Source organism: Corythoichthys intestinalis, chromosome 14, assembly GCF_030265065.1.
Source record: "Corythoichthys intestinalis isolate RoL2023-P3 chromosome 14, ASM3026506v1, whole genome shotgun sequence".
Taxonomy (NCBI): Eukaryota; Metazoa; Chordata; class Actinopteri; order Syngnathiformes; family Syngnathidae; genus Corythoichthys; species Corythoichthys intestinalis.
In genome coordinates, this window is record NC_080408.1 from 52,062,973 (window position 1) to 52,084,803 (window position 21,831).

The window sequence follows — 21,831 nt, forward strand, 5'->3', positions numbered from 1 at the left end:
AGGGGGTATCTATGTTGACCCACTTCCGGGTTAAGATGGCAACGTACGGTCTAAAAATAGCATTCGTGCGGTACGCTATTGATTGCTGTTGTCTAAAGTCTTTCAAAACATGGTGGCTATGGAAAACTTGCTGTCACTTGTCTTCCAATTATTTGACCTGAGTAAAGGAAGCCCCACCTAGTGTGTCGAAATATGTATATTGGCTCTGCATCATTTATCTAAAATTCACCCGTCTTGGCTTGCTGTGCTGAGTAATTCAGGTGTTAGTCCCGCCCACTGACTTTGATGGGTGAGTTTGACAGATAAAATCATGAAGTGCTGCAACAAATGTCCATGAATTAATTAAATAGTGAGTTATATGGCTTGTCATTTTCATGAATTAATGAAAAATTTAATGACGGTTTTATTTTTTTAAATTCCCATCATAATTAATAACATCACATTTAAGTATTTATTTAAAAATGTATTTATATATTTCATTCTGTTCCATTTGGTCATCCATACTGCAGTGGTCCCAAGCCAGAAATGTGAATGTTTTTTTCATTCTGAAATGTGCGTAGTGTGAAATAACAGCTGTGGTATTTATGGCAACAGGTGGATCCACTGATAAATAGAATTTTCTGTCATCCAATGGAGGATAATTTAATTGGCTTCGCTCTCACTAAAGTATGTTGCTGATATTGAAACCTATAAATAAATAAATAAATTAAGGCTGTCAAATGATTAAATTTTTTTTATCGAGTTAATTGCAGCTTAAAAATTAATTAATCGTAATTAATCGCAATTGAAACCATCTATATAATATGCCATATTTTTCTGTAAATTATATTATTATTATTATATAATTAGATAAGACACAAGATGGATATATACATTCAACATACGGTACATAAGTACTGTATTTGTTTATTATAACAATAAATCAACAAGATGGCATTAACATTATTAACATTCTGTTAAAGCGATCCATGGATAGAAAGACTTGTAGTTCTTAAAAGATAAATGTTAGTACAAGTTATAGAAATGTTATATTAAAACCCCTCTTAATGTTTTCATTTGAATAAAATTTGTAAAATTTTCAATCAAAAAATAAACTAGTAGCCCGCCATTGGTGATGTAAATAATTACACAATGCTCATGGGTGCTGAAGCCCATAAAATCAGTCGCACCGAAGCGCCAGCAGAGGGCGACAAAACTCCCAAAATCACAAGTAACAAGTGGTTCAACAAGTCATTTTAATCTGTTTGAGCGGGGCATGTGCGTTAATTGCGTCAAATATTTTGACGTGATTAATTTGAAAAATTAATTACCGCCCGTTAACGCGATAATTTTGACAGCCCTAAAATAAATAAATGAAAATAAAACAATTTGTAAAATCTGATGAGTTGGGAGTCACCACTTAATTGGCCTGTACTGTGACAGTGGTTATCTATATGTAGTAAGATGATCACAAGAGTTCATTTTTCTGTTCAGAAGACTGCAGGTCTCATCCATTTTTAAGGTCATTGTAATTTTTTTGAAACTGCGCATCCTCCACAGAGACAGATAAAAACCTTGATGACTCATACTTAATCTGCATAAACATAAAAAGCCGAACAATTTGTGCTGTATCCAGTGGTGTTTTATGAGAGAAGAAAAATTGTGAGGCATTAGTGGATTACGTGCATACTGTACCAGAAAAACTGTAGCAAATTACAACGTAACAATAAATCGCATGGAAAACTTTGCAACAATAAAACAAATATCTTTCCTGTTATTTATCAGCTGTCTTTTCATGGATCAAGAGAATAGCTCAGATTTTCAATTCGATAATAATCATCTGATCGTAAACTCATAGAGATGAATTTGAATGACAGGAAGCCAGGAAGTACAAAAACAGCACAGTCAGAATACAATACAAGATACAAGAATACAAGACAATGACGAGTGGTATTTGGTATGTGGCAAAATTGTTTTTCCATGTGTTTTTTTTTTTTTTTTTTTGTATTGCCATGTGGCAAAATGGATTTTGGCATGTGGGATTTTTTTGGCATGTGGCATTTTTTTTGTATGTGGCAAAATGGATTTTTGTATGTGGCGTTTTTTGGTATGTGGCATTTCTTTGGGAGGGTATGTGGCATTTTTTGGGGTATATGGCATTTTTACAGCCCATGCACATTCATGCCATTGACGGCTATGCACGTTCAAATTTTACATTCATTTTAAATGGCAGAAAAGGCATATGTGGCTGTGATTTTCGACCATACACTTACCTTTAGAACGCATTGACATGCAACTGGCACCCAAGTCAGGCTATGCCATTGACGACTGTAAACGTTCACATTTTCCATTCCTTTTGCCATTCCTTTTGAATGGCAGAAAAACGTGTAGTTGTGATTTTTGACCATACACTTTACATTACAGCACATTAACATTCAACTGGCACCCAAATAAGGCTATGCCACATACCAAAATCTATTTTGCCACATACCAAAATCCATTTTACCACATACCAAACAAAATTCCACATAAAAAAAAGAATCTGATACGCCAAAAAAAATGGCCCATGCCAAAATACATTTTGCCACATACCAAAAAGAATCCCACATGCAAAAAAAAAAATTCCCCAATGCGAAAATAATTTTTTGCCACATGGAAAAATCTATTTTGCCACATACAAAAAAAAATGGCACATGCCAAAATCCATTTTCCCGTTGTCCCACATACCCGAAAAATGCCAAATGGCAAAAAAAAAAAAAAAAAAAAAAAAAGCCACATGCCATAATACATTTTGCCGCATGGCAAAAAAAAATGCCGCTTGCCCAAAAAAAATTTTGACACATGGCAAAAAAACTGCCACATGCCAAAATAAATTTTGCCTCATACCAAAAAAATGCCACATGGCAAAAAAATGCCACATACCAAAATCAATTTTGCCACTTACCCCAAAAAAATGGCACATGCCAAAATCCATTTTCCCGTTGTCCCACATACCCGAAAAATGCCAAATGGCAAAAAAAAAACAAACAAAAAAAGCCACATGCCATAATACATTTTGCCGCATGGCAAAAAAAAAATGCCGCTTGCCCAAAAAAATTTTGACACATGGCAAAAAAACTGCCACATGCCAAAATAAATTTTGCCTCATACCAAAAAAATGCCACATGGCAAAAAAATGCCACATACCAAAATCAATTTTGCCACTTACCCCAAAAAAATGCCACATGCCAAAATCAATTTTGCCACATGGCAAAAAAATGCCCCATGCCAAAATTCATTTTCCCTAATACCCAAAAACTGCACATGGTAAAAAAATGCCACATGCCAAAACACATTTTGCCACATCGCAAAAAAATGCCACATGGCAAAATCAATTTTGACACATACCAAATACCACTTTTCGTTATCCGCCCTGCTGCAGAATACTGGTTTATTTATTTTTATTTATTTTCTTTATTTGAATTGGCCACCTGAGGGCAGTATAATTCTTACATACAGTAGGTCTGCTGGTATGATGTACATGGAACCTGTGTACAGTACTGGATAAGCTGCTCTCATATTAGTCTCCTATACTGAGGATAAAGAATATATGCCTGTAGGTATTACCATATATTCTAACCACTCTAGGTGTGTCGTGAGTACCAGAGGGGTAACTGTTCCCGGGGGGAGGATGACTGTCGCTTTGCCCACCCTGCCGACAGCACCATGATTGATACGAATGACAACACGGTGACAGTGTGCATGGATTACATCAAGGGGCGGTGCTCTCGTGAGAAGTGCAAGTACTTCCACCCACCGGCACACCTGCAGGCTAAAATTAAGGCCACCCAGCACCAGGTGAACCAGGCTTCAGCCGCCGCCGCCATGGTAAGCAACCTTGCTCAATGTGGCCGCTTTGTTGACGGATTGTGTTTAAGATCCAATTTTCATTTCATGTTAGTGTAGATATAACAATATGACAGTATCCTAGCCCACAAACAGAAAGAAGTTTCATCTTTCTTGGGGGACTTTGTTTCTGTTGATTCATATCTATTACTTGCTTTCCTTTTGACAGTATAAACAGATTTATTGTGCTTCAAGTTCTGTCTCTTAGCAACGGCACTAGTACAGCCACTTGTCTTGTGGTTATTGTGTTTGTTCTTAATTGCTGTTGTTGACCTAGCGTGGCCAAGAGCTGGAAGTGATTCATTAGAATATGACTCTGACTAGGATGTGCACAGTGAAACCTTCTCAGACATACTACAGCGAATCTCCGTTTATGGCGGGGCATTTGTTACAAATCCACTCACAATAAGTGCAAAATGCAAATCCATGATAGTATAACGACCATATCATTTATTTATTTTTAATATATATATATACAATATACATTTGGCCCTTGAATGCCATAATCACATTAAAAGTCAAACTTTCATTTGGTAAGCAGTAGAGGTTGACCGATATATCGGCCGGCCGATATATGGACTTTTTTTCCCAACATCAGCCATTGATTGATTAACAACGAGAATAAGCCGATAAAAAAATATTTTTGTCTAGCATCTGTGTGGGCAACTTTGGCCGCCGCTGACTGAGGGTAGGACCCCGGAAGGCATTTTCTGAGTGATCCTAACTAATGTTGCACCGATACCAGTATCGGCAGGGGGCGCCGATGCGAAATGGTGGTATCCGTATCCGCGATTACCAACAAATAGGGGGCTGATACCTTTTATTGGCATCATTTGAACGCAGCTGTACTGTCCTCACCAAGATGCTATGGCTCAGTCCTGGCTATACAAATGATGATACAGGACATCGGTATGATTTTTTGACTTTATTTTGCCGTTGATCCAACGTCATAACTTGAAGAATTAAACTAAAAATAGAAATGAAACAAACAACTTCGTCAGTAGTAACAAACATGTTCGCAATAACGCAAATCCATGATGATTAGCTGCTAATACAGTTATGACATTCACAAACTTTAGCATGCGTTCGCTAGCATCCGCACATCATCCAAACAACTATACAACTAGCTTTGAGTGTCCGATCACGAGTGGAAACACACAACAACAATACAAAAGACATACATGCGTTGCCTATGTAAATATTTTACAAGCATCAAAAACGCACATAGCTTGTAGCTGTGTTTTCTTCTCTCACTAGCTTCCTCACTCGCTCGGTGGCTATCAGCAACGCCTGCATGTATAATCTTTTGTATTGTTGTTGTGTGTTTCCACTCGCAATCGGACACTTAAAGCTAGTTGTATAGTTGTTTGGATGATGAAGTTATTTGTTTCATTGCACTAAACTCCCAAATGATCATCTAAACAACTACACCACTGGCTTTAAGTGTCCGATCTTGAGTGAAAACACACAACAACAATACAAAAGACGATACATACAGGCGTTGCCTCTGTAGATAATTTACAAACATCAAAAATGCATGTAGGCTCGCAGCTGTGTTTTTCTCACTAGCTCGCTCCCTCGCTTGGATGCTTCGTATCTGCGTGTAAGCGTGCTGTTCTTCGTGTGAGGAAGTGCGCCCCCACTTTGAATAGAATAGAATAGAATAGAATAGAATAGAATAGAATAGAATAGAATAGAATAGAATAGAATAGAATAGAATAGCAGTTTATTGTCATTATACAGTTGTACAACGAAATTGCGGAGCATCTCCGTTTACAGTGCAGGATCATTTAAAATCTCGAACGTGACTTACAAATATAAAGTATAAAAGCTAAATATAAATATAAAATGTGTATGAGAAAAGGTGTATTTATGTATTTATGTATGTATTTAAAATTGTAGTTATTATTAAATTATTATTTGTCACCCATAACAGGTATGCAATAAACATTTCACTTTCACTTTTATTCGCTTCACTTTGTATTAGTCACTTTGTATTAGTGTTTTTGTCTTCTTCCTGTTTCACAAAGGTAAGCAGCAGCCTGACAAAGCCATGATAGCAATGATTTCACATCCAAGTATTATATATATATGTGTATATATATATATATATATATATATATATATATATATATATATATATATATATATATTAGTGGTGGGACTCGATTAAAATTTTTAATCGAGTTAATTACAGGGTCTGTAATTAATTAATTGAAATTAATCGCATTCTAATTGAAAACCATATGTTGACAAAACAAATCATGTTCTCAATAAAAAAAGCCTTTTTGAGCTTAACAACAAATTTATTACTGTTAATATGTAATGTCATCAGCAAACAATTGGTCAAAGTGCTTATCAGCTATTCAGGTTTCAAGTGTTTCAGGCACCCGGATTATTTATGTTCTTTGAAAACATTTTTCTTTAGATATGTAAACAGTTAAAAAACACTAACTAGGTATTTTTCAGTAATTACAAGATAAAACTATGAGGCATAAAATATTGCCAAACATTTTCTTTCAAATAGTGAAATGTAAACACTGATAATTAAACTGCAAGAAAATAACAAAGTGCAACACTTCAACATTAAGTTTTTTAACAATCCGTACCAATTGTTGTGACTTTTCGTTCAATCTTCCAGGACTCAGCTACCGGAAAAAAACTGGTCTGCAAAGTTTACTCTTTGGCGTCTGTCGTTGGCTTTTTGCACAGTCAGGACAAAAGACACCAAATGCCATTCACTGTTGACGACTTGTATTTTATGTGTGGTCACTCTGAGATAGTTAGAATTGCTCAAGAAAGTCCAGTCCCGTGTCAAACCAACATACTCGACAGACTTCAATCGGTGTTCTTTGGTCTGCCTACTAGCCCCTAACTGTCCAAGTAAAATGTCACCTCCCATCACTGCTGCTGTTAGCGTTTGTCTGTGTGCGTCAGATTTACCGGCGTACCAGAAACACATGAGTAGGAAGGTTCCGCATGCGGACAAATGAAACTGAAACAATTAATTGCGTTAAAATTTTTAACGCGTTAAAAGCTTTATAATTAATTAATCGAAATTAATGCGTTAAAGTCCCAGCCTTAATATATATATATATATATATATATATATATATATATATATATATATATATATATATATATATATATATATATATATATATATATATATATATCGGAAAACACAGACAAGACAGAAAAAGCAGTTTCTGCTCTTGCACTCCTCTTTAAAAGAAACTGCTGTATTTTAAGCAAAAACAAATGTTGCGTTTATAGAACAATATGTCTATATGCTGCCATTGCAGATTCATGGCGCATTAAGCCCCCGAACTATTTTTAATTTGTCTGTTTAACCCTTAAAAACCCCGTTTACAGACGTCGCGCAACCGCTTTTGTTTTAACCCACCCATAAAACGAAGGTAATAATTATATTTATTATTCAAAATGTCTGTCGCTTTTAGCTTAGAATAGTTAATTGATGTCTCATATTTCGTTTAAAAAAAAAAAAGACTTTAAAAAATTGTTCAGTCACATATTTTAAACTTTTAAACAAATTATGTAACAATGAAAAAAATGGTGTCTGTAAAAAAGTCACAGATATCTACCTCATAACTATCACTTAATTGTATTTATATCTCCGATATGTTTGATGATAAATAATTGATCCAACAAAGAAAATTTGAAGAAAAAAAAATGTTTAAAAGGGTAAGTATATAAAAAACAAAATCTCGACCACTCCTTGATGTCTGCAATTTCTGCATCGCGCCCCTTGTTATATTACCATGTCTCACCCATAAAATCCCCCCAAAATCCAGCTGTGGCCATTCACAGCTGTGTCTTAACCAGTGTTGTTAATCTTACTGAAAAAAAGTAATTAATTATAGTTACAAATTACTTCTCCCAAAAAGTAATTGCGTTAGTAACTCAATTACCTGAATGTAAGAGTAATTTGTTACTTGGCAAAGTAATTGGTGATAAATACTTTTTTTTTTTTTTTTTCCTCAAAAAAAAAAAAAAAAAAAAACATTGGCCACACTATGTGAAGTTTTTTGTGAAGGTTTTTGGTACAATTGGCCCGAGCCCAATTCTTTACCCTAATTTACCCTTTACCCTGAATCAACTGTTAAAAGTTGTTAAAATTGCTCCCATTATTGCATTAGTCCCTTCTCTGTACTTCCGACATACGAAAGTTTTAAAACGGTTTCATCATTTAAAGATAGATTCAAGTCAAGATTTTGCCGATTTAGAAGTATTTTAGATAAAAAGTTACTTAGGTTCGCTAGGAAGGTTCTCTACAACAGAGCCGTCCTAAAAAGTCTACTGCTTTAAGATGGCGGCTGTCTACTAACGCATTTAGTGCCATGTCTGTCATTTTGCATCTAGTTATATCTATATACAGTACATGTGATATCTACCATGTCTACCATATCTACCATAACATGCGGGCGTAGTTTGTAGGCTATCGGCTACAACATGTATTATTGGAGCTACCTAGCATCGCGTTTGCTCGGCGTCACAACTTTCTTGCCTTCTCCCCACTCCTGCTCTGCTCTGTCGTCTCGGTGAGTCCGTCTCCCTCAGACTTTTCGACCAATATAGTAACGCATGCCTTTCCGTCCTCAGTAACGGTAACGGCGTTGCCAAGATGAGAAAAGTAATTAAATAGATTACCCACTACTGAAAAAAATAACGCCCTTAGTAACGCCGTTATATTGTAACACCGTTATTAACAACACTGGTCTTAACACTCGGTGATACATGCTTAATGGAGTTTTTGGATCGAAACAAAGTAAATACGCAATATCTCGTTAAAGTCATGGCGTCTGTAATAATGTCCTCACGTGCTCTCACCTCCAGATAGAGTTTTACTGTTTAAAAAACTTTTAAAATGCCCTCCTGTTCCCTATTTTTCTTCTCCCAGAAAATTGAGATTTTAAGCTTTCTAATGATGTATCACACATGCATTTCGGAAAATTTTGAAAGTTGGCCAAATTGGGGGTCTCAGAGCGGAACTTCAAGTCACCTGAGTGTTTTCCGGCATATATACTGTATATATGTATATATGTATGTGTATAAATATATATATATATACTGTATACTATATATACTGTATATATACATATATATATATATATATATATATATATATATATATATATATATATATATATATATATCCCCCCCAAACAGAGAGGTATCGGAATGATATTGGTGGGGTTAGATGCAGCACAGCGAGATATCGGTGCAACACGAATACTTACATTCTAAATGTAACTCATAGAATTTGCGTAGCATTCGCCTTACCATTAGCTTTGGCTTGGCGAGCATCCTCTCAAACTGAAAAAAAAAAAAAAAAAAAAGTTCTGTTCTTGCTGAGTGTATATAATCATAAAAAGAAGTGGTGCGTTCGTTGGTTTGGTGGCACCAGACTGAATTAATACTTTAAGTCTCAGGTCATCATTGTACTTGTGAATTTGAAGCTGCTGAAGCAATTTTTAAAAAAAGTGTCTTTCATGATCTACGTGCTTAAAAAAAAAATAAAAAAGTATATCGGCCTCAAATATCAGCTAACAAAATCGGCTTTGGATATCGGCATTTGAAAATCCCCTATTGGTCGACCTCTAGTAAGTTGTCCTTTTGCGCCGGTTCTTCTGCAAATTCTACTTGCTTCAGGCTGTTTTTTAATTTCGTTGTTACTCCGACTTTGTCACATAAAACAAAAGATTTAAGAATGTACATTTTAAGATGAGCGATGTCAACCACACCATATCATTTCATCTAACAAAAGTAGCTAATTAAATATGGGCTAATTGAAATTTGCTTGGTGTAAATAGCCCATATTGAATAACGCAAAAACACTCCCTTTATGTACCTGCCTAACAATCGAGGATATAAACAATGAACCGCAACATAGCGGAGATTCACTGTATTCAGTCTGATATGATTATTTACCAAGTTAAATAATGAGTGGACAATGTTTTCATTGCTACAGCCATCCATTTGTGTGTGGCGTTAACTAATGTAGACTAGCAGTATTGTATGTATTGTAGTTTCATGATGATCATGTAACTGTTGAGCAGTAGAGCTATAGTATCCACATTGTGCATGCCTTAGTCCTGTAATCCCCTTGTAAAAATGCATTCCAATGATTTGTTTTTTTATTTGTTTTTTTTTCTCACCTATACCCAAACTGCACTGCTGCCCCCATGATGCACCTCTGCTTGCTGGTTTATGTTAATGCGCTTGAACCCCATTGGCCCATTGCCATCATGTGCTCGCTGCCTGCTAATTAAGACTCAGTCGGCTGTCAAATCACTGAAGCGACCCCTCGACGCAACCTTTGACCTGGTACTATGACCTTTCACCTTTTAGCTTGGCATGTGGCTTTGTTGTAGCAGTGTTTTAACTGATATTGTTGGGTTGTCTCTGTCTCAGTGCAATGTCTGTTGATTCCTTCTGTCATTACTGCGTGTGATGAAATGACTGCGGCAGCGGCTGTTTTCGATTAGGGGTTTGGGACTTCAAAACGAGGTCACCTCAAACATGAATTCACAAGCAGCCGCAACCAGTTCATTGCCTAGAGTGTTTTTAACCCAAAAAAAGCTTGTGAGGGTTAGGGAAGCCTTTATAATACTGTAGGAGCTTGGCTTTATGTCTTATGTCTAAGTGTCGTGAAGCTATCGACTGTGTGCATGAATGTGTCGCAAGTGCACGCCAGGTGGGGCTAAGAGGTCTTGCAGCTATACAGGGGAATCACACCATAACAGGTGATACAAAAGAGATGGTTCATGCCATCAGACCTCGAAGGTGGCCTCATGTCAAAGATATATTTTTTTAACTTGAGTCTGTGAGTGAACCATCACTTAGACACGGCTTCCACAGTTTATCATGGAGCTAGCAGTGCAGCTTCCCTCTCTCTGTGCTTCCACCTCTTGTTAGCAGCTCTGTTGTTGTTGTTCTTTAATTGTTAATGCTTGCTTGTGTTGCTATCTAGTTAGCCGCAAGTACCAAGTTAATACGAAGATGTTTATTTCATATTTGCTTATTAGCCAATAGCTCCAGTCGGCACCATGCTCCTGCTTGTGTTGTACATGTGTCGGAGTGCTGCTTGCTTGCTACTGATATGATCATATTATTGATGTACACACAGGATGTTGTAAATGTTGCTCCTATAATGTCCTCTAACATATATTCCTTTTTTTGTTTTGTTTTTCTTTTGTTTTTCCAACTCATCTTTTTTTCCCTCCACACACTCTTTATCTCTCTATCACGTCATCTGGCTGGGCAGGGTATCGCCCCCAATGTCATGGCTCCCCTGCCAAAGCGGGCAGCCCTGGAGAAGGCCAACGGGGCCTCTGCTGTGTTTAACACCGGCATGCTCCAGTACCAACAGGCCCTGGCCAGCATGCAGTTTCAGCAGCAGGCTGCTTTTCTCCCATCAGGTATGCAAACTATCAGCCAGATGATGCCTGGATCGCTTGGCTGGAGTTGGAAAGATGGCAGGCTGTTCATAACAATGTGGATCGTCTAGCCGGCGCGTGTGCATTTTTTTTTTATTTTGAGTGGGGGGATGCTCCAAAGATAGTCAGCTCAAGACACCTCATTGTTTGCTTTGCATGCCCATTTAGAAGACCTTACAACCCCTCCTAATTTCTCTAAAAGCACATGTAAACTTGGTGCTGTTTATACGTGTAGTCACTTTTCCACAAAGTGGTACAGTTTGAATCATCATTATACAGGTTTTTTACTGTTATTAACTTAATTCTCACCAAAATTATAGGTGCAGTGTATTTGGATTTGAAATGAAATTTCAAGATAAACATAACATGGACTATAACTTTCTCCGAACAGTAGAATGCCAAACTTTTTCTTTTTTTTGCCCTCAAACAGGAAGCTGTACAGTACGTCATTACCAGGTTTGGTCTCTTAATGTCAAATTGTAGGTAGCAAAGAGAACTGTAATGATACATTAAACAGATATGTGCATTAAACAATTTTGAGGTCAAATTAAGATTACCTCTAGAGAATGTATTGACGGGACAGAGGGCGCGGGGCCGATATATAGGGGGCTTGCATTGTTGGCGAGGCCGTCAAAGCTGACCGAGTGAAATCACTGACAAAGATCATTTTTCGTTGAAAATTCTTGTGAATAAATGCTTAAATCCCCAAATTCTTTATAGATATGGACGTAAAACAGACTCGATTCTTGGTTAAAAGCAAAAAACAAAAGGTGCAGTTGGCATTTATTTTACATAAATATGTAGAAGTACAATGCTCGTCTGTTAGTGAATGTAGCTAGCGGCCGCCTTATGTAAACAGAGCTTTTCCAGTGAGAATTCTTGTAAATAAATGCTTAAATCACCAAATTCTTTATAGATATGGATGTAAAACAGTCTCGATTCTTGGTTTAAATTAAAAAAAAAAAAAACATGCAGTTAGGATTTATTTTACGTAACTATGTTGAAGAATGATGCTAGTCTCTTAGCTCTGTTGTGATAAGGGGGCTGCCACAATGGCTTTTTCCGTTGAAAATTCTTGTGAATAAATGCTTAAATCCCTGAATTCTTTATAGATATGGACGTAAAAGAGTCTCTATTCTTGGTTAAAAGTAAAAAAAAAAAACTGACAGTTTACATTTACTTTACGTAAATATGTCGAAGAATGATGGTAGTCCGAAGCGGTTAATTTCTCCCATTGTTTTTTTTTTTTACAATGTTTCAAAATACATGCATTGTACGAAAAATATAATAATCACCTTGAATCCTCGAACAAATCACTCCTGAGACAATCCTTCCTGTTTGCATGCGGTACAGCTTTCGTATTGTTTCAATCCTAAATCAGGCGTTGGATCACTGCATGTGTTGACTCTGCAACCGACTGCGAATAACTGAAGCGGACTGTCGGGCGGCCCCCAACATAAAGGCGTTGCGCAGTGAAGATGGAATCTGACCCGTCAATCATTATGAAGTCTATGATTTTAGTTTGAGGTAATTTCCCTGAAAGTCACATACCGTATTTTTTGGACTATAAGTTAGTTTTTTTCATAGTTTGGCTGGGGGTGCGACTTGTACTCTGGAGCGACTCGTGTGAAATTATTAACACATTATTATATCATTTCACATGTTATTTTGGTGTTTTGGAGTGACACTGATGGTTTGGTAAACTTGTTAGCATGTTTTTTATGCTATAGTTATCTGAATAACTCTAAATAGCTATGTTACGAGAACATACCAGCCCGGTTCGCATTTCGTTGTTTATGCATCATGTCACATTATCATTCTGTACACTTATTCAGCATGTTGTTCTCTATTGTATGTGTATTTTAAATTGCCTTTCAAGATGACATATCTGGTCTATGTGTTGGATTTTATCAATTAAATTTCCCCCAAAAATGCGACTTATACTCCAGTGCGATTTATATATGCTTTTTCCTCTTCGTTGGGCATTTTATGGCTGGTGCAACTTATACTCAGGTGCGACTTATAGTCCGAAAAATACGGTAATCAGTTTACAATATAGTGATACGTCTACTTACTAAATTAATTGGTTCTGGAAGTAGTCTTGTAAATTGAAAATTCCTTAAGTAGAGAGGCGTTTTCTATGTAAATGCCCTAGTCCTTTCCAAGGCCCCCAAAATTCAGACATAAATCTTTTATAAAGCATAAAAATGCATGAAAACATGTCACAAATACATCTTACAATTAGATAATTGCAGAATAAACATAAAGTGAGAGTTGTGCATAATGTAAATAAAAACAAAGAATAAAGAAAAGTTAATACACGTAAAGCTGTCACAACACAAGTGGCGAATGAAGAAGATGCTGGGATAGACACATGCAGTAGGGGTCACTCTTAGCCAGTTGGATGCCAGGAAGATGCTAGGGCTAGGCAATCGAATGGCAAAACGGCTATAAGTATGTTACATTCAGTAAACTCTGGGAACTAACATTTCTTTCGTGACAAGAGGTAACATTTTCCCGCTGAGGCGTTTCGTGACCTCAAAATTCCATATGTAGAGATATTCGTAAGTGGAGGTACCACTATATTGTTTTTGTGGGTGGTGTCACACAATGGAAAATAACTAAATGCCTCTGCCAGTGGTAGGTAGTAATGTGTTACATTTATTACTCAGTTACATTTACTTGAGTAACTTTTTGAGAAAAACAACTTTTTAGAGTGGTTTTACCACACAATACTTTTTACTTTTACTTGAGGAGATTTGTGAAGAAGACACAAAACTCTTACTCCGCTACTTTGGGCTACACTAGACTCGTTACATTTTTACTCTTTCAACATAGTGATATTATTTTTGCCAGAGTTGCCAACAGTTTCAGTTTCAATGAGACGTCGCATTAATAACCACATGACTCCATTCTAACAATCAGAGGTAACATTTTTTTTCTCCACTAGAACGCACTCATTCTCTTTCGACGGATGATTCTATGCGTTACTACATTGGTTGAATGACGCGAGAAAAGTCTGAGAGACACGGAGAGAGAAGAGCGGGAGTGGGAAGGAGGGAAGGGAGTTGTGACGCCATTGCAAACGCAATGCTAGGCTAGATGGCTCCAATAATACCTGACTGTAGCCGACAGCCTGCAATCTCTATGCCCACATTATGCTACGCTAGATATCACATGCATATAGAACGAGATGCGAAATGAAAGACTCGGTGGCGTTTGCAAATATATAGAGAAGTAGATGATACACTCTCCGCTTTAGTAAACAGCCGCCATCTTAAAGCAGTAGACTTCTCAGGAAGGCTCTGTTGTAGAGAACCTTCCTAGAGAACCTAAGTAACTTCTTATCTAAAATACTCCTAAATGGGAAAAATCTTGACTTGAATCTATCGAGACGAAACAGTTTTTAAACTGTCACATATAGAATGTAGACAGACGGGACCTAATGCAATAACGGGAGCAATTTTAACAACTTTAACGGTTGACTCACAACATCCAAACATAGCAAAGGTGACTGTCTAGATATCGCAATATCCACAATTCTACTGTGTCTAGTTAAGTTTAGGGTAAAGAATTAGGCTAAGGCGAATCGTCCCAAAAACCCTTTGAACTTCACATTTTGTGACGTATGTTTTTTTTTAATGAAAAAAAAAAACATATAAAGTAACACGAGTTACTTTGCCAAGTAACTAATTACTTTTACTTTCAGGTAACTGAGTGACTCAATTACTTTTTGGAAGATGTAATTTGTAACTGTAATTAATCACTTTTTTAAAGCAAGATTAACAACACTGGTTATAGTACAATATAAAAATAACAGTTCATAATTACTAATTTAAAAGTAAAACGTACCACTTCATAAATGTACTCAAGTAAAGTGCAGATCCACAAAAATGTACTTAAGTGCAGTAACAAAGTACTTTTACTTGCAATGAAGTACTTTTACTTCGTTACATTCCACCACTGCCAAATGACATACAGTATAAACTATACAAGTGTATCAAACTGTCCCGCTTGGTGGAAACGGTGTTCCTGGAATCTGGATACGTTTTCACGACCTGAAAAAAACTGAAAGGTTTTCTATTGGTGGCCCATTAGTTTCTCATTTCAAATGGTCACTGATTTCAAATGACTTGGGCTTCTGTTGGAGCTGGGACGGGGGACATGTCCACATCTAATGGTAACAGGCTGCAGAGTGTGGCTTCTGCACGCGTTTACTCTTCTTCAAGTTTGTTTATATAAAGTTTCATACCTCTCGGGTGTTCCATATTTAAACTTGAAAACATCCATCATGACTGACCTGATATATTAACCTACCTCACCTTATCTCTTCCCTCTCACTCTAACGAACCTTGTGACGGGCTGTTTTGATTTCTCTTCCCCTTATCCAATCCACTTCCTGTTGCACTGCATGATGGGCAGGCTCAATATTGTGCATGACCCCTGCAGCCGGCGTTGGTAGGTTCCAGTTCTCCTTTTTCAGTTCTGTGTTACTTCCTGTCTGTGGCTTGCATGCGGCACCAAAATGTTACTAGTTGAGCCTGAGAAATGTCTAAATGTGGCAGACTGAGCTGCTGACACTGCTGCAAAAGTAATACTCCTTTGTGTAAAAGACAAATATTTCAATGTTGTATTTTACCTGTGATTCATCATTATTCATTGGATTTGGTTGAAGTGCTTTTTCTAATTGTTGTTATTGTTTTCTCTATTGCATGACCATATACCCTCTCATGCATGTTCTTATACTTGCTTCTGGCTGGTCACACCTTAGCGTGCCTTACCATGAAAACTAAAAACATTCAAACACAGAGGGAGATCAATTTAACCGTGCTCCCTTATCACCTCTGCCAAAATAACTATTCCTAAATATTACGTACAGTGGAGAGAACAAGTATGTGATACACTGCCAATGGGTTTTCCCATTGGCAGTGTATCACATACTTGTTCTCCCCACTGTATGTATGTGACTGTTGGTAATGCAGCATGTCAAACCCTAAATCACTGGAGAAGGATGCGGCCCATTTTACCTTGTGTTTATGAATCATGTTAAAACAATTTCTATAAGATGCATGTTCGAATATTGTTATGATCTGGTGGGAACTGCATACCGTAATTTTCGGACCATAAGGCATGTTTGACTTTAAGCCGCCTACACCAAATTTGACACGAAAACGGCATTTTTTTCACAGATAAGCCTCACTGAACTATAAACCGCCGCTGTCCTCGCTGTATTATGGTATATTTACATTAAAAGATATTAACCGGGAACAGTTTATTTGACAGTGGCATCCATCATAAGACCAAATGAACCATTAAGCTTTGAGCCAATGGGCTGGAAAGCTTCATTGCTTCAAGAAGCTTCATTTGGCCGTCACTGCTCACTTGGGGGACACAGGCAACCTCTGCTGCCACCTGCTGTCAACACTGTTGTCTTCCAACATGCCTCCTAGCATGCATTGCAGCGCTACAGATTTGAATAACAATCTAACTCATGTTCTGTGCTAATTATTTCTTCGGTTACTGTTCCAGTTGTTTCAATAATTGCTAGTTTTGGTATTTGCTAAGACTCTACTGACAGTGGCGGCATAAGACTGTCATAAGAACATCTTAATTTTGATATGACACTGCCATGACCATTAATGAATGCTGATGACAGATGTCATTTTGCGTCATCCAGCAAATTATCTCCATTTTTAATGGATGTAAACGATCCCAACTGGACATTAATGGAGTTAGGGACATAATTTGCCGGATGACACTTAATGTTATCTGTCAAATAAAGGGTTACCTATTAACCCAAATAAATCAACAAATAATCCGCACTCGACTATAAGCCGCAGGATTCAAAGTGAGGGAAAGAAGTAGCGGCTTATTCTTTATAGATATGGACGTAAAACTGTCTCGATTCTTGGTTAAAAGCTAAAAAAAAACGTGCATTTAGCATTTATTTTATGTAACCATGTCGAAAAATGATGCTAGTCTCTTTGTTGTGATAAGGGGGCTGCCACAATGGCTTTTTCCGTTGAAAATTCTTGTGAATAAATGCCTAAATCCCTGAATTCTTTATAGATATGGACGTACATTCAGTCGTACAGTCTCGATTCTTTGTTAAAAGCAAAAAAAAAATAAATGTGCAGGTAGCATTTATTTTACATAAATATTGTGAACTATGAGGCTAGTCTAATAAGGAAATTAGCAACCGCACTATGTAAACAAAGAGCTTTTTCAGTTGAAATTTCTTGTCAATAAATGCTTAAATCCCTTGATCTTGATTGTTGCTAACCTGCAGTTAGCCTTTATTTTACATAAATATTGCGAACTATGATGCCAAAGCAGTAGCGGCTAATTTTTTCCCCATTGATTTTTTTTCTCTCAACGTTTCAAAATGCATGCATGGTACAAAAAATATAATAATTACCTTGAATCCTCGAATAAATCACTCCTGAGATAATGTTTCTGTTTTGTATGCGGTACAGCTTTCGTACTTTTTCAACAGAAATCCGGCGTTAGATCGCTGCGTGCGTGTTTGTGAATAGCTCCTCTCGATGTGGGCGGCCCCCTATCGGTCAATACCATTATGAGGTCTATGATGAGGCAGAAAAACATCAATATATTGTTTTTAATTAAAAACCCGATCCTTTTCACCTGATTCCGATTCTCTAAAAACAAGCGTGATCGACCCTTTTCCCGATCACGTGATCTCATCGGGACATCCCAAGTATTTAGGTGATTATCACTTTCTTTTTGTTCCTGAGATGTGTGTCGTCATCATCTGTTCATTTAGAGAATTAAAGAACCGGTGAAAAGAGAAAACATTTTCTTCTTCATTGGTCAGTCCCAATTTAAATAGCTTGGTGCAAATCTATGAGCTCTCTTAGATTTTGTCGGAAAGTCTCTTTATGTGCCCCTTGCTCACTTTGCGGGAGACTTCCAGTATGATTGGATATATATTTTTAAACAATAACGAGTGAAAATATCGAGGTTATATTTGAATTAGCCTTTTTTGTAAAAAAAAATCCCTTAACTCCAAATCACCTTTACCATTTTATGTGTTGGCAGAGTAAAAAAAAAGGGCCCACGTTAAATTGAATCCCTCGAGAACTTCCTGTCTCGCACTCTCTTGTCTAACCCCTTCTGTCGTGTGTTTGTGTTTGTGTGGCCACACTGCTCTTCTGTGTATTTTTGCTTACATGATTTTCCCCTCCAAAAAAGTTCCCATGATGCACGGTGGTACGCCAGTCACTGTGTCTGCAGCCACCACATCTGCCACAAGCGTTCCCTTCGCAACTGCCTCCACCAATCAGGTTTGCACCTTAACCGCCTCTTTCCCTCTTTCTCTCTCTTTCTTGTCTCTCTCTCTCCCACTACACATGGAAGATCAAGCAATGCTCGTGTCTCACAGCGAGTGGGCGGGTTGCAAAATAGGCGGTACTCCCTCTTGTTGGCCTACACTGCAGTCCAACTTGCCAATGATTACATGAGAAATACTCATCTGTCCTTCTTGATAAATTCTATTGCATTATAATGTTGTCCTCATTGTAACTCCCGTTTTTGTCCTTTCCCATTTTGAGGACTCTTCCCTATCAAAGTTGACTACCAACGAATACATGCAATTGGTATGTATGAGGTAGTTTTCTTTTGTTGTTGTTTTTTTTTTTTTTAACCTCCCCCAACATTCACCATTCGCACAGCTCATGCAAACAGCTGCTATCTGTGCCCTTTGGTGCTTGGCTTTTTTTCTTCTTCCTTTTTATTTTTTTTTTGAATTTTGAAATTTTCCGCCGCTGCTTCCGGCACGTGAATCGCAGCTGTACCATGTTCTAGTGCAGTATTATTGTTACGGGCACATTCCAGTCAAAGTCTATATGAAGACATGTTTGAGGATGAGGAGCCAGTTTTGTGTATTATTCTGTTGCGGTGTGCAGGTCAACAACATGGAGGACTTAGATTCGCATGGGGGAGCCAACTCACTGACCCTTCACTGCCTTTATAATAATCATAATGCTGTCCCCTTCTTCATGCTGTCCAGATGCGCTGATTCTCACTCAAGTTTAGCCTAATAGCTTTTCTTCTTTGTCATCTCGGTCTTGTTTTGGTTTGTTTGTTTTTCCAGCTGAGAACTTCTCTTAAAATGAAAGGATGGCGTTTGTTTGTGTGCACAACGCTACGCTGACTTTATTTTGTGTCCGGATCGCTCACCATTTGATCACGTGTCTGCTTTCTACCCCTCTCCAGATTCCAATAATATCTGCAGATCATCTGAGTAGTCACAAGTACTTGACTCAAATGTAGTTCCTATCAAGAACAGTGAGTCTCTGTTTTGATCCATCATGCATACACACTTTACCGACTGATATTATTCCAATATTTCTTAATTACTGGTTTCACTAAATACAATATATATTTATCATATACTGTAAAACAAAAAACATAAACCAACATTATTACTTGTTTTACTTTTCCTCATCAAACGAATCTACCAAAAAGAAAAAAAAAACGAAATTGATCATTTGTAGCCATTTAAAATGGATATTTTGTATGCAGAGGTGAGTAGTAACGTGAACTTGAGTAACTGATGGAGAAAAATGTAAAGCTGTTCTTTTTACTTTTACTTAATCAGATTTGTGAAGAAGAAACGTTACTCTCACTCCGCTACTTTGGGCTACACTAGAGTAGAGGTGGGTAGAGTAGCCAAAAAATTTACTCAAGTAAGCGTAATGTTCCTTCTAATTAATATTATTCAAGTAAATGTAGTCTTCCGAAAATTTACTCAAGTACAAGTAAAAAAGTATTCGTTGAAAAGAATACTCAATGAGTAACATTGTGAGTAACTGCTTACTACGTCTGATTTAGTTTTAAAATAATGGTTTTTTTTTTCTCAGCACAACTTCAGCGACATGAACTTTTATTATTATACTGTACCCAGTGGTCCTCAACCTTTTTTGCACCATGGACTGTTGTGATATGGGCCTTTTTTTTTTTTTTAACGGACCAGTATTGTGTGGCAGAAAAATTACAGTACAGGTAGTCCCCGGTTTACAAACAAGTTCCGTTTCTACGCCGGCGACGTAACCCGAATTTCCACGTAAGTCAGAATTAACCCTTTAAGTACTTCTAAATACCCCCTAAATCTCAAAACAACTATCCAAATACATGTATTATAAGTCATATCAATTAAATAAAGTAAAAAATAAGATAGATATTTCTTCACGCCGATAATATCGATCACACCATAGTTCTTCTTGCAACTGACATTTATTAATTTGTCACAGTCAAATTATGGACACACAATTAGAAAATAAAATACAATAATGACAAAGAGCGTACAATAGTGCTATAAGGTAAATCAATAGAGACGTATTTGATTTCAGAAACATATCTAAATTGCTGCGCAATAATACTGAGGGAAATCCAAATCTCGGGCAATTCAACAAGGAAAACGGCAGCTATTAGTGGCACCGGTGGAGCGGTGAAAACAAATGCTGCTCAATGAGCTAGCCGGCTAATAGCGAGCCAATGGGGGGGCATCACCGAGCCCGCGTCGTTTACCGTTTGAAATGTTAACTGGTGCTGGTGTGACGTCAAACAAGTCCAAGTACAACAAAGGAAAGCAGACCACGCATACAGTATAATATAATGAAATACCAGGTATGCATAGCAAATAGAGATCAAGCATTTATATTTAATAGTTTACAAAATTAAATGACAAATAATATACTGCTATTGCCTTTGTTACCTCGTTTGCTAGCTTTTAGTCACATATTATACATAATGGACTTGATTGTATGCTCCTCATCTGGATCGGCAGGTGGCCTTTTCTCCGTAAAAAAGCTGTCCAAAGAAATCGCTGCCCGCAGCACACTACCAACAGGAGCTAACATTTCCGTTTACATTGACTGATGCTGGGCTGCTATAGGTGTACAAACACTCCAGTAATGGTGGCCAACCACTAGAAGCCAACGTATGCAAATCTCTACTCGGATATGTCAAGAGGCACAGGCCAGATTGCGGTCGTTAACAAATTATTTCTCTGCGCCCCGGTAGCAAATGCACCATGGACTGGTATCGGTCCCCTGCCTGATGGTTGGGGATCCCTGGTTAGTTACTGAGACTATTACATGACTGTATTATGCCAAAAATGATACAAAAATCATCAAATTTAGACCGGAACATATGACCGATTACCCATCCAAAGAGCGTGAGAGCCCTCTAGTAGAGAAAAAACATTGTTACCTCTGAATGGTATAATGTGTTTATTGTTGCGACTTCTCATTGTTGAAAAAGGTCGCAGTACTGTCGGCAAAAATAAAGTCAATATGTAGAATAAAGAAAAAAATGTAACAACTCTAGAGTAACCCAAAGTAATGGAGTAAGTGTAGTGTTTCTTCTTCACAAATCTACTCAAGTAAAAATAAAAAGTATTGTGTAGTAAAACTGCTCTAAGAAATACATTTTTTCCAAAAAGTTACTCAAGTAAATGTAACGCGTTATTACCCACCTCTGCACT

The 21,831-nt window shown here is 37.3% G+C and overlaps 1 protein-coding gene across 16 annotated transcripts in view; it reads left to right on the top strand.

Moving 5' to 3' along the window:
- mbnl1 (muscleblind-like splicing regulator 1) overlaps positions 1–21,831 on the top strand; it is a 139,614-nt gene that overhangs the window by 106,220 nt on the left and 11,563 nt on the right. For 6 of the 16 annotated variants that reach the window (XM_057857372.1, XM_057857370.1, XM_057857371.1 and 3 more), the window contains 7 exons: positions 3,607–3,846; positions 10,159–10,212; positions 11,153–11,306; positions 15,747–15,782; positions 18,537–18,628; positions 18,896–18,940; positions 19,560–19,631. In XM_057857372.1, coding sequence (XP_057713355.1) covers positions 3,607–3,846; positions 10,159–10,212; positions 11,153–11,306; positions 15,747–15,782; positions 18,537–18,628; positions 18,896–18,940; positions 19,560–19,616 — 678 coding nt within the window. In that variant the 3' untranslated portion in view covers positions 19,617–19,631. The remainder of the gene's footprint in view (positions 1–3,606; positions 3,847–10,158; positions 10,213–11,152; positions 11,307–15,746; positions 15,783–18,536; positions 18,629–18,895; positions 18,941–19,559; positions 19,632–21,831) is intronic. The other 10 variants (XM_057857377.1, XM_057857381.1, XM_057857378.1 and 7 more) reach the window with 10 other exon arrangements.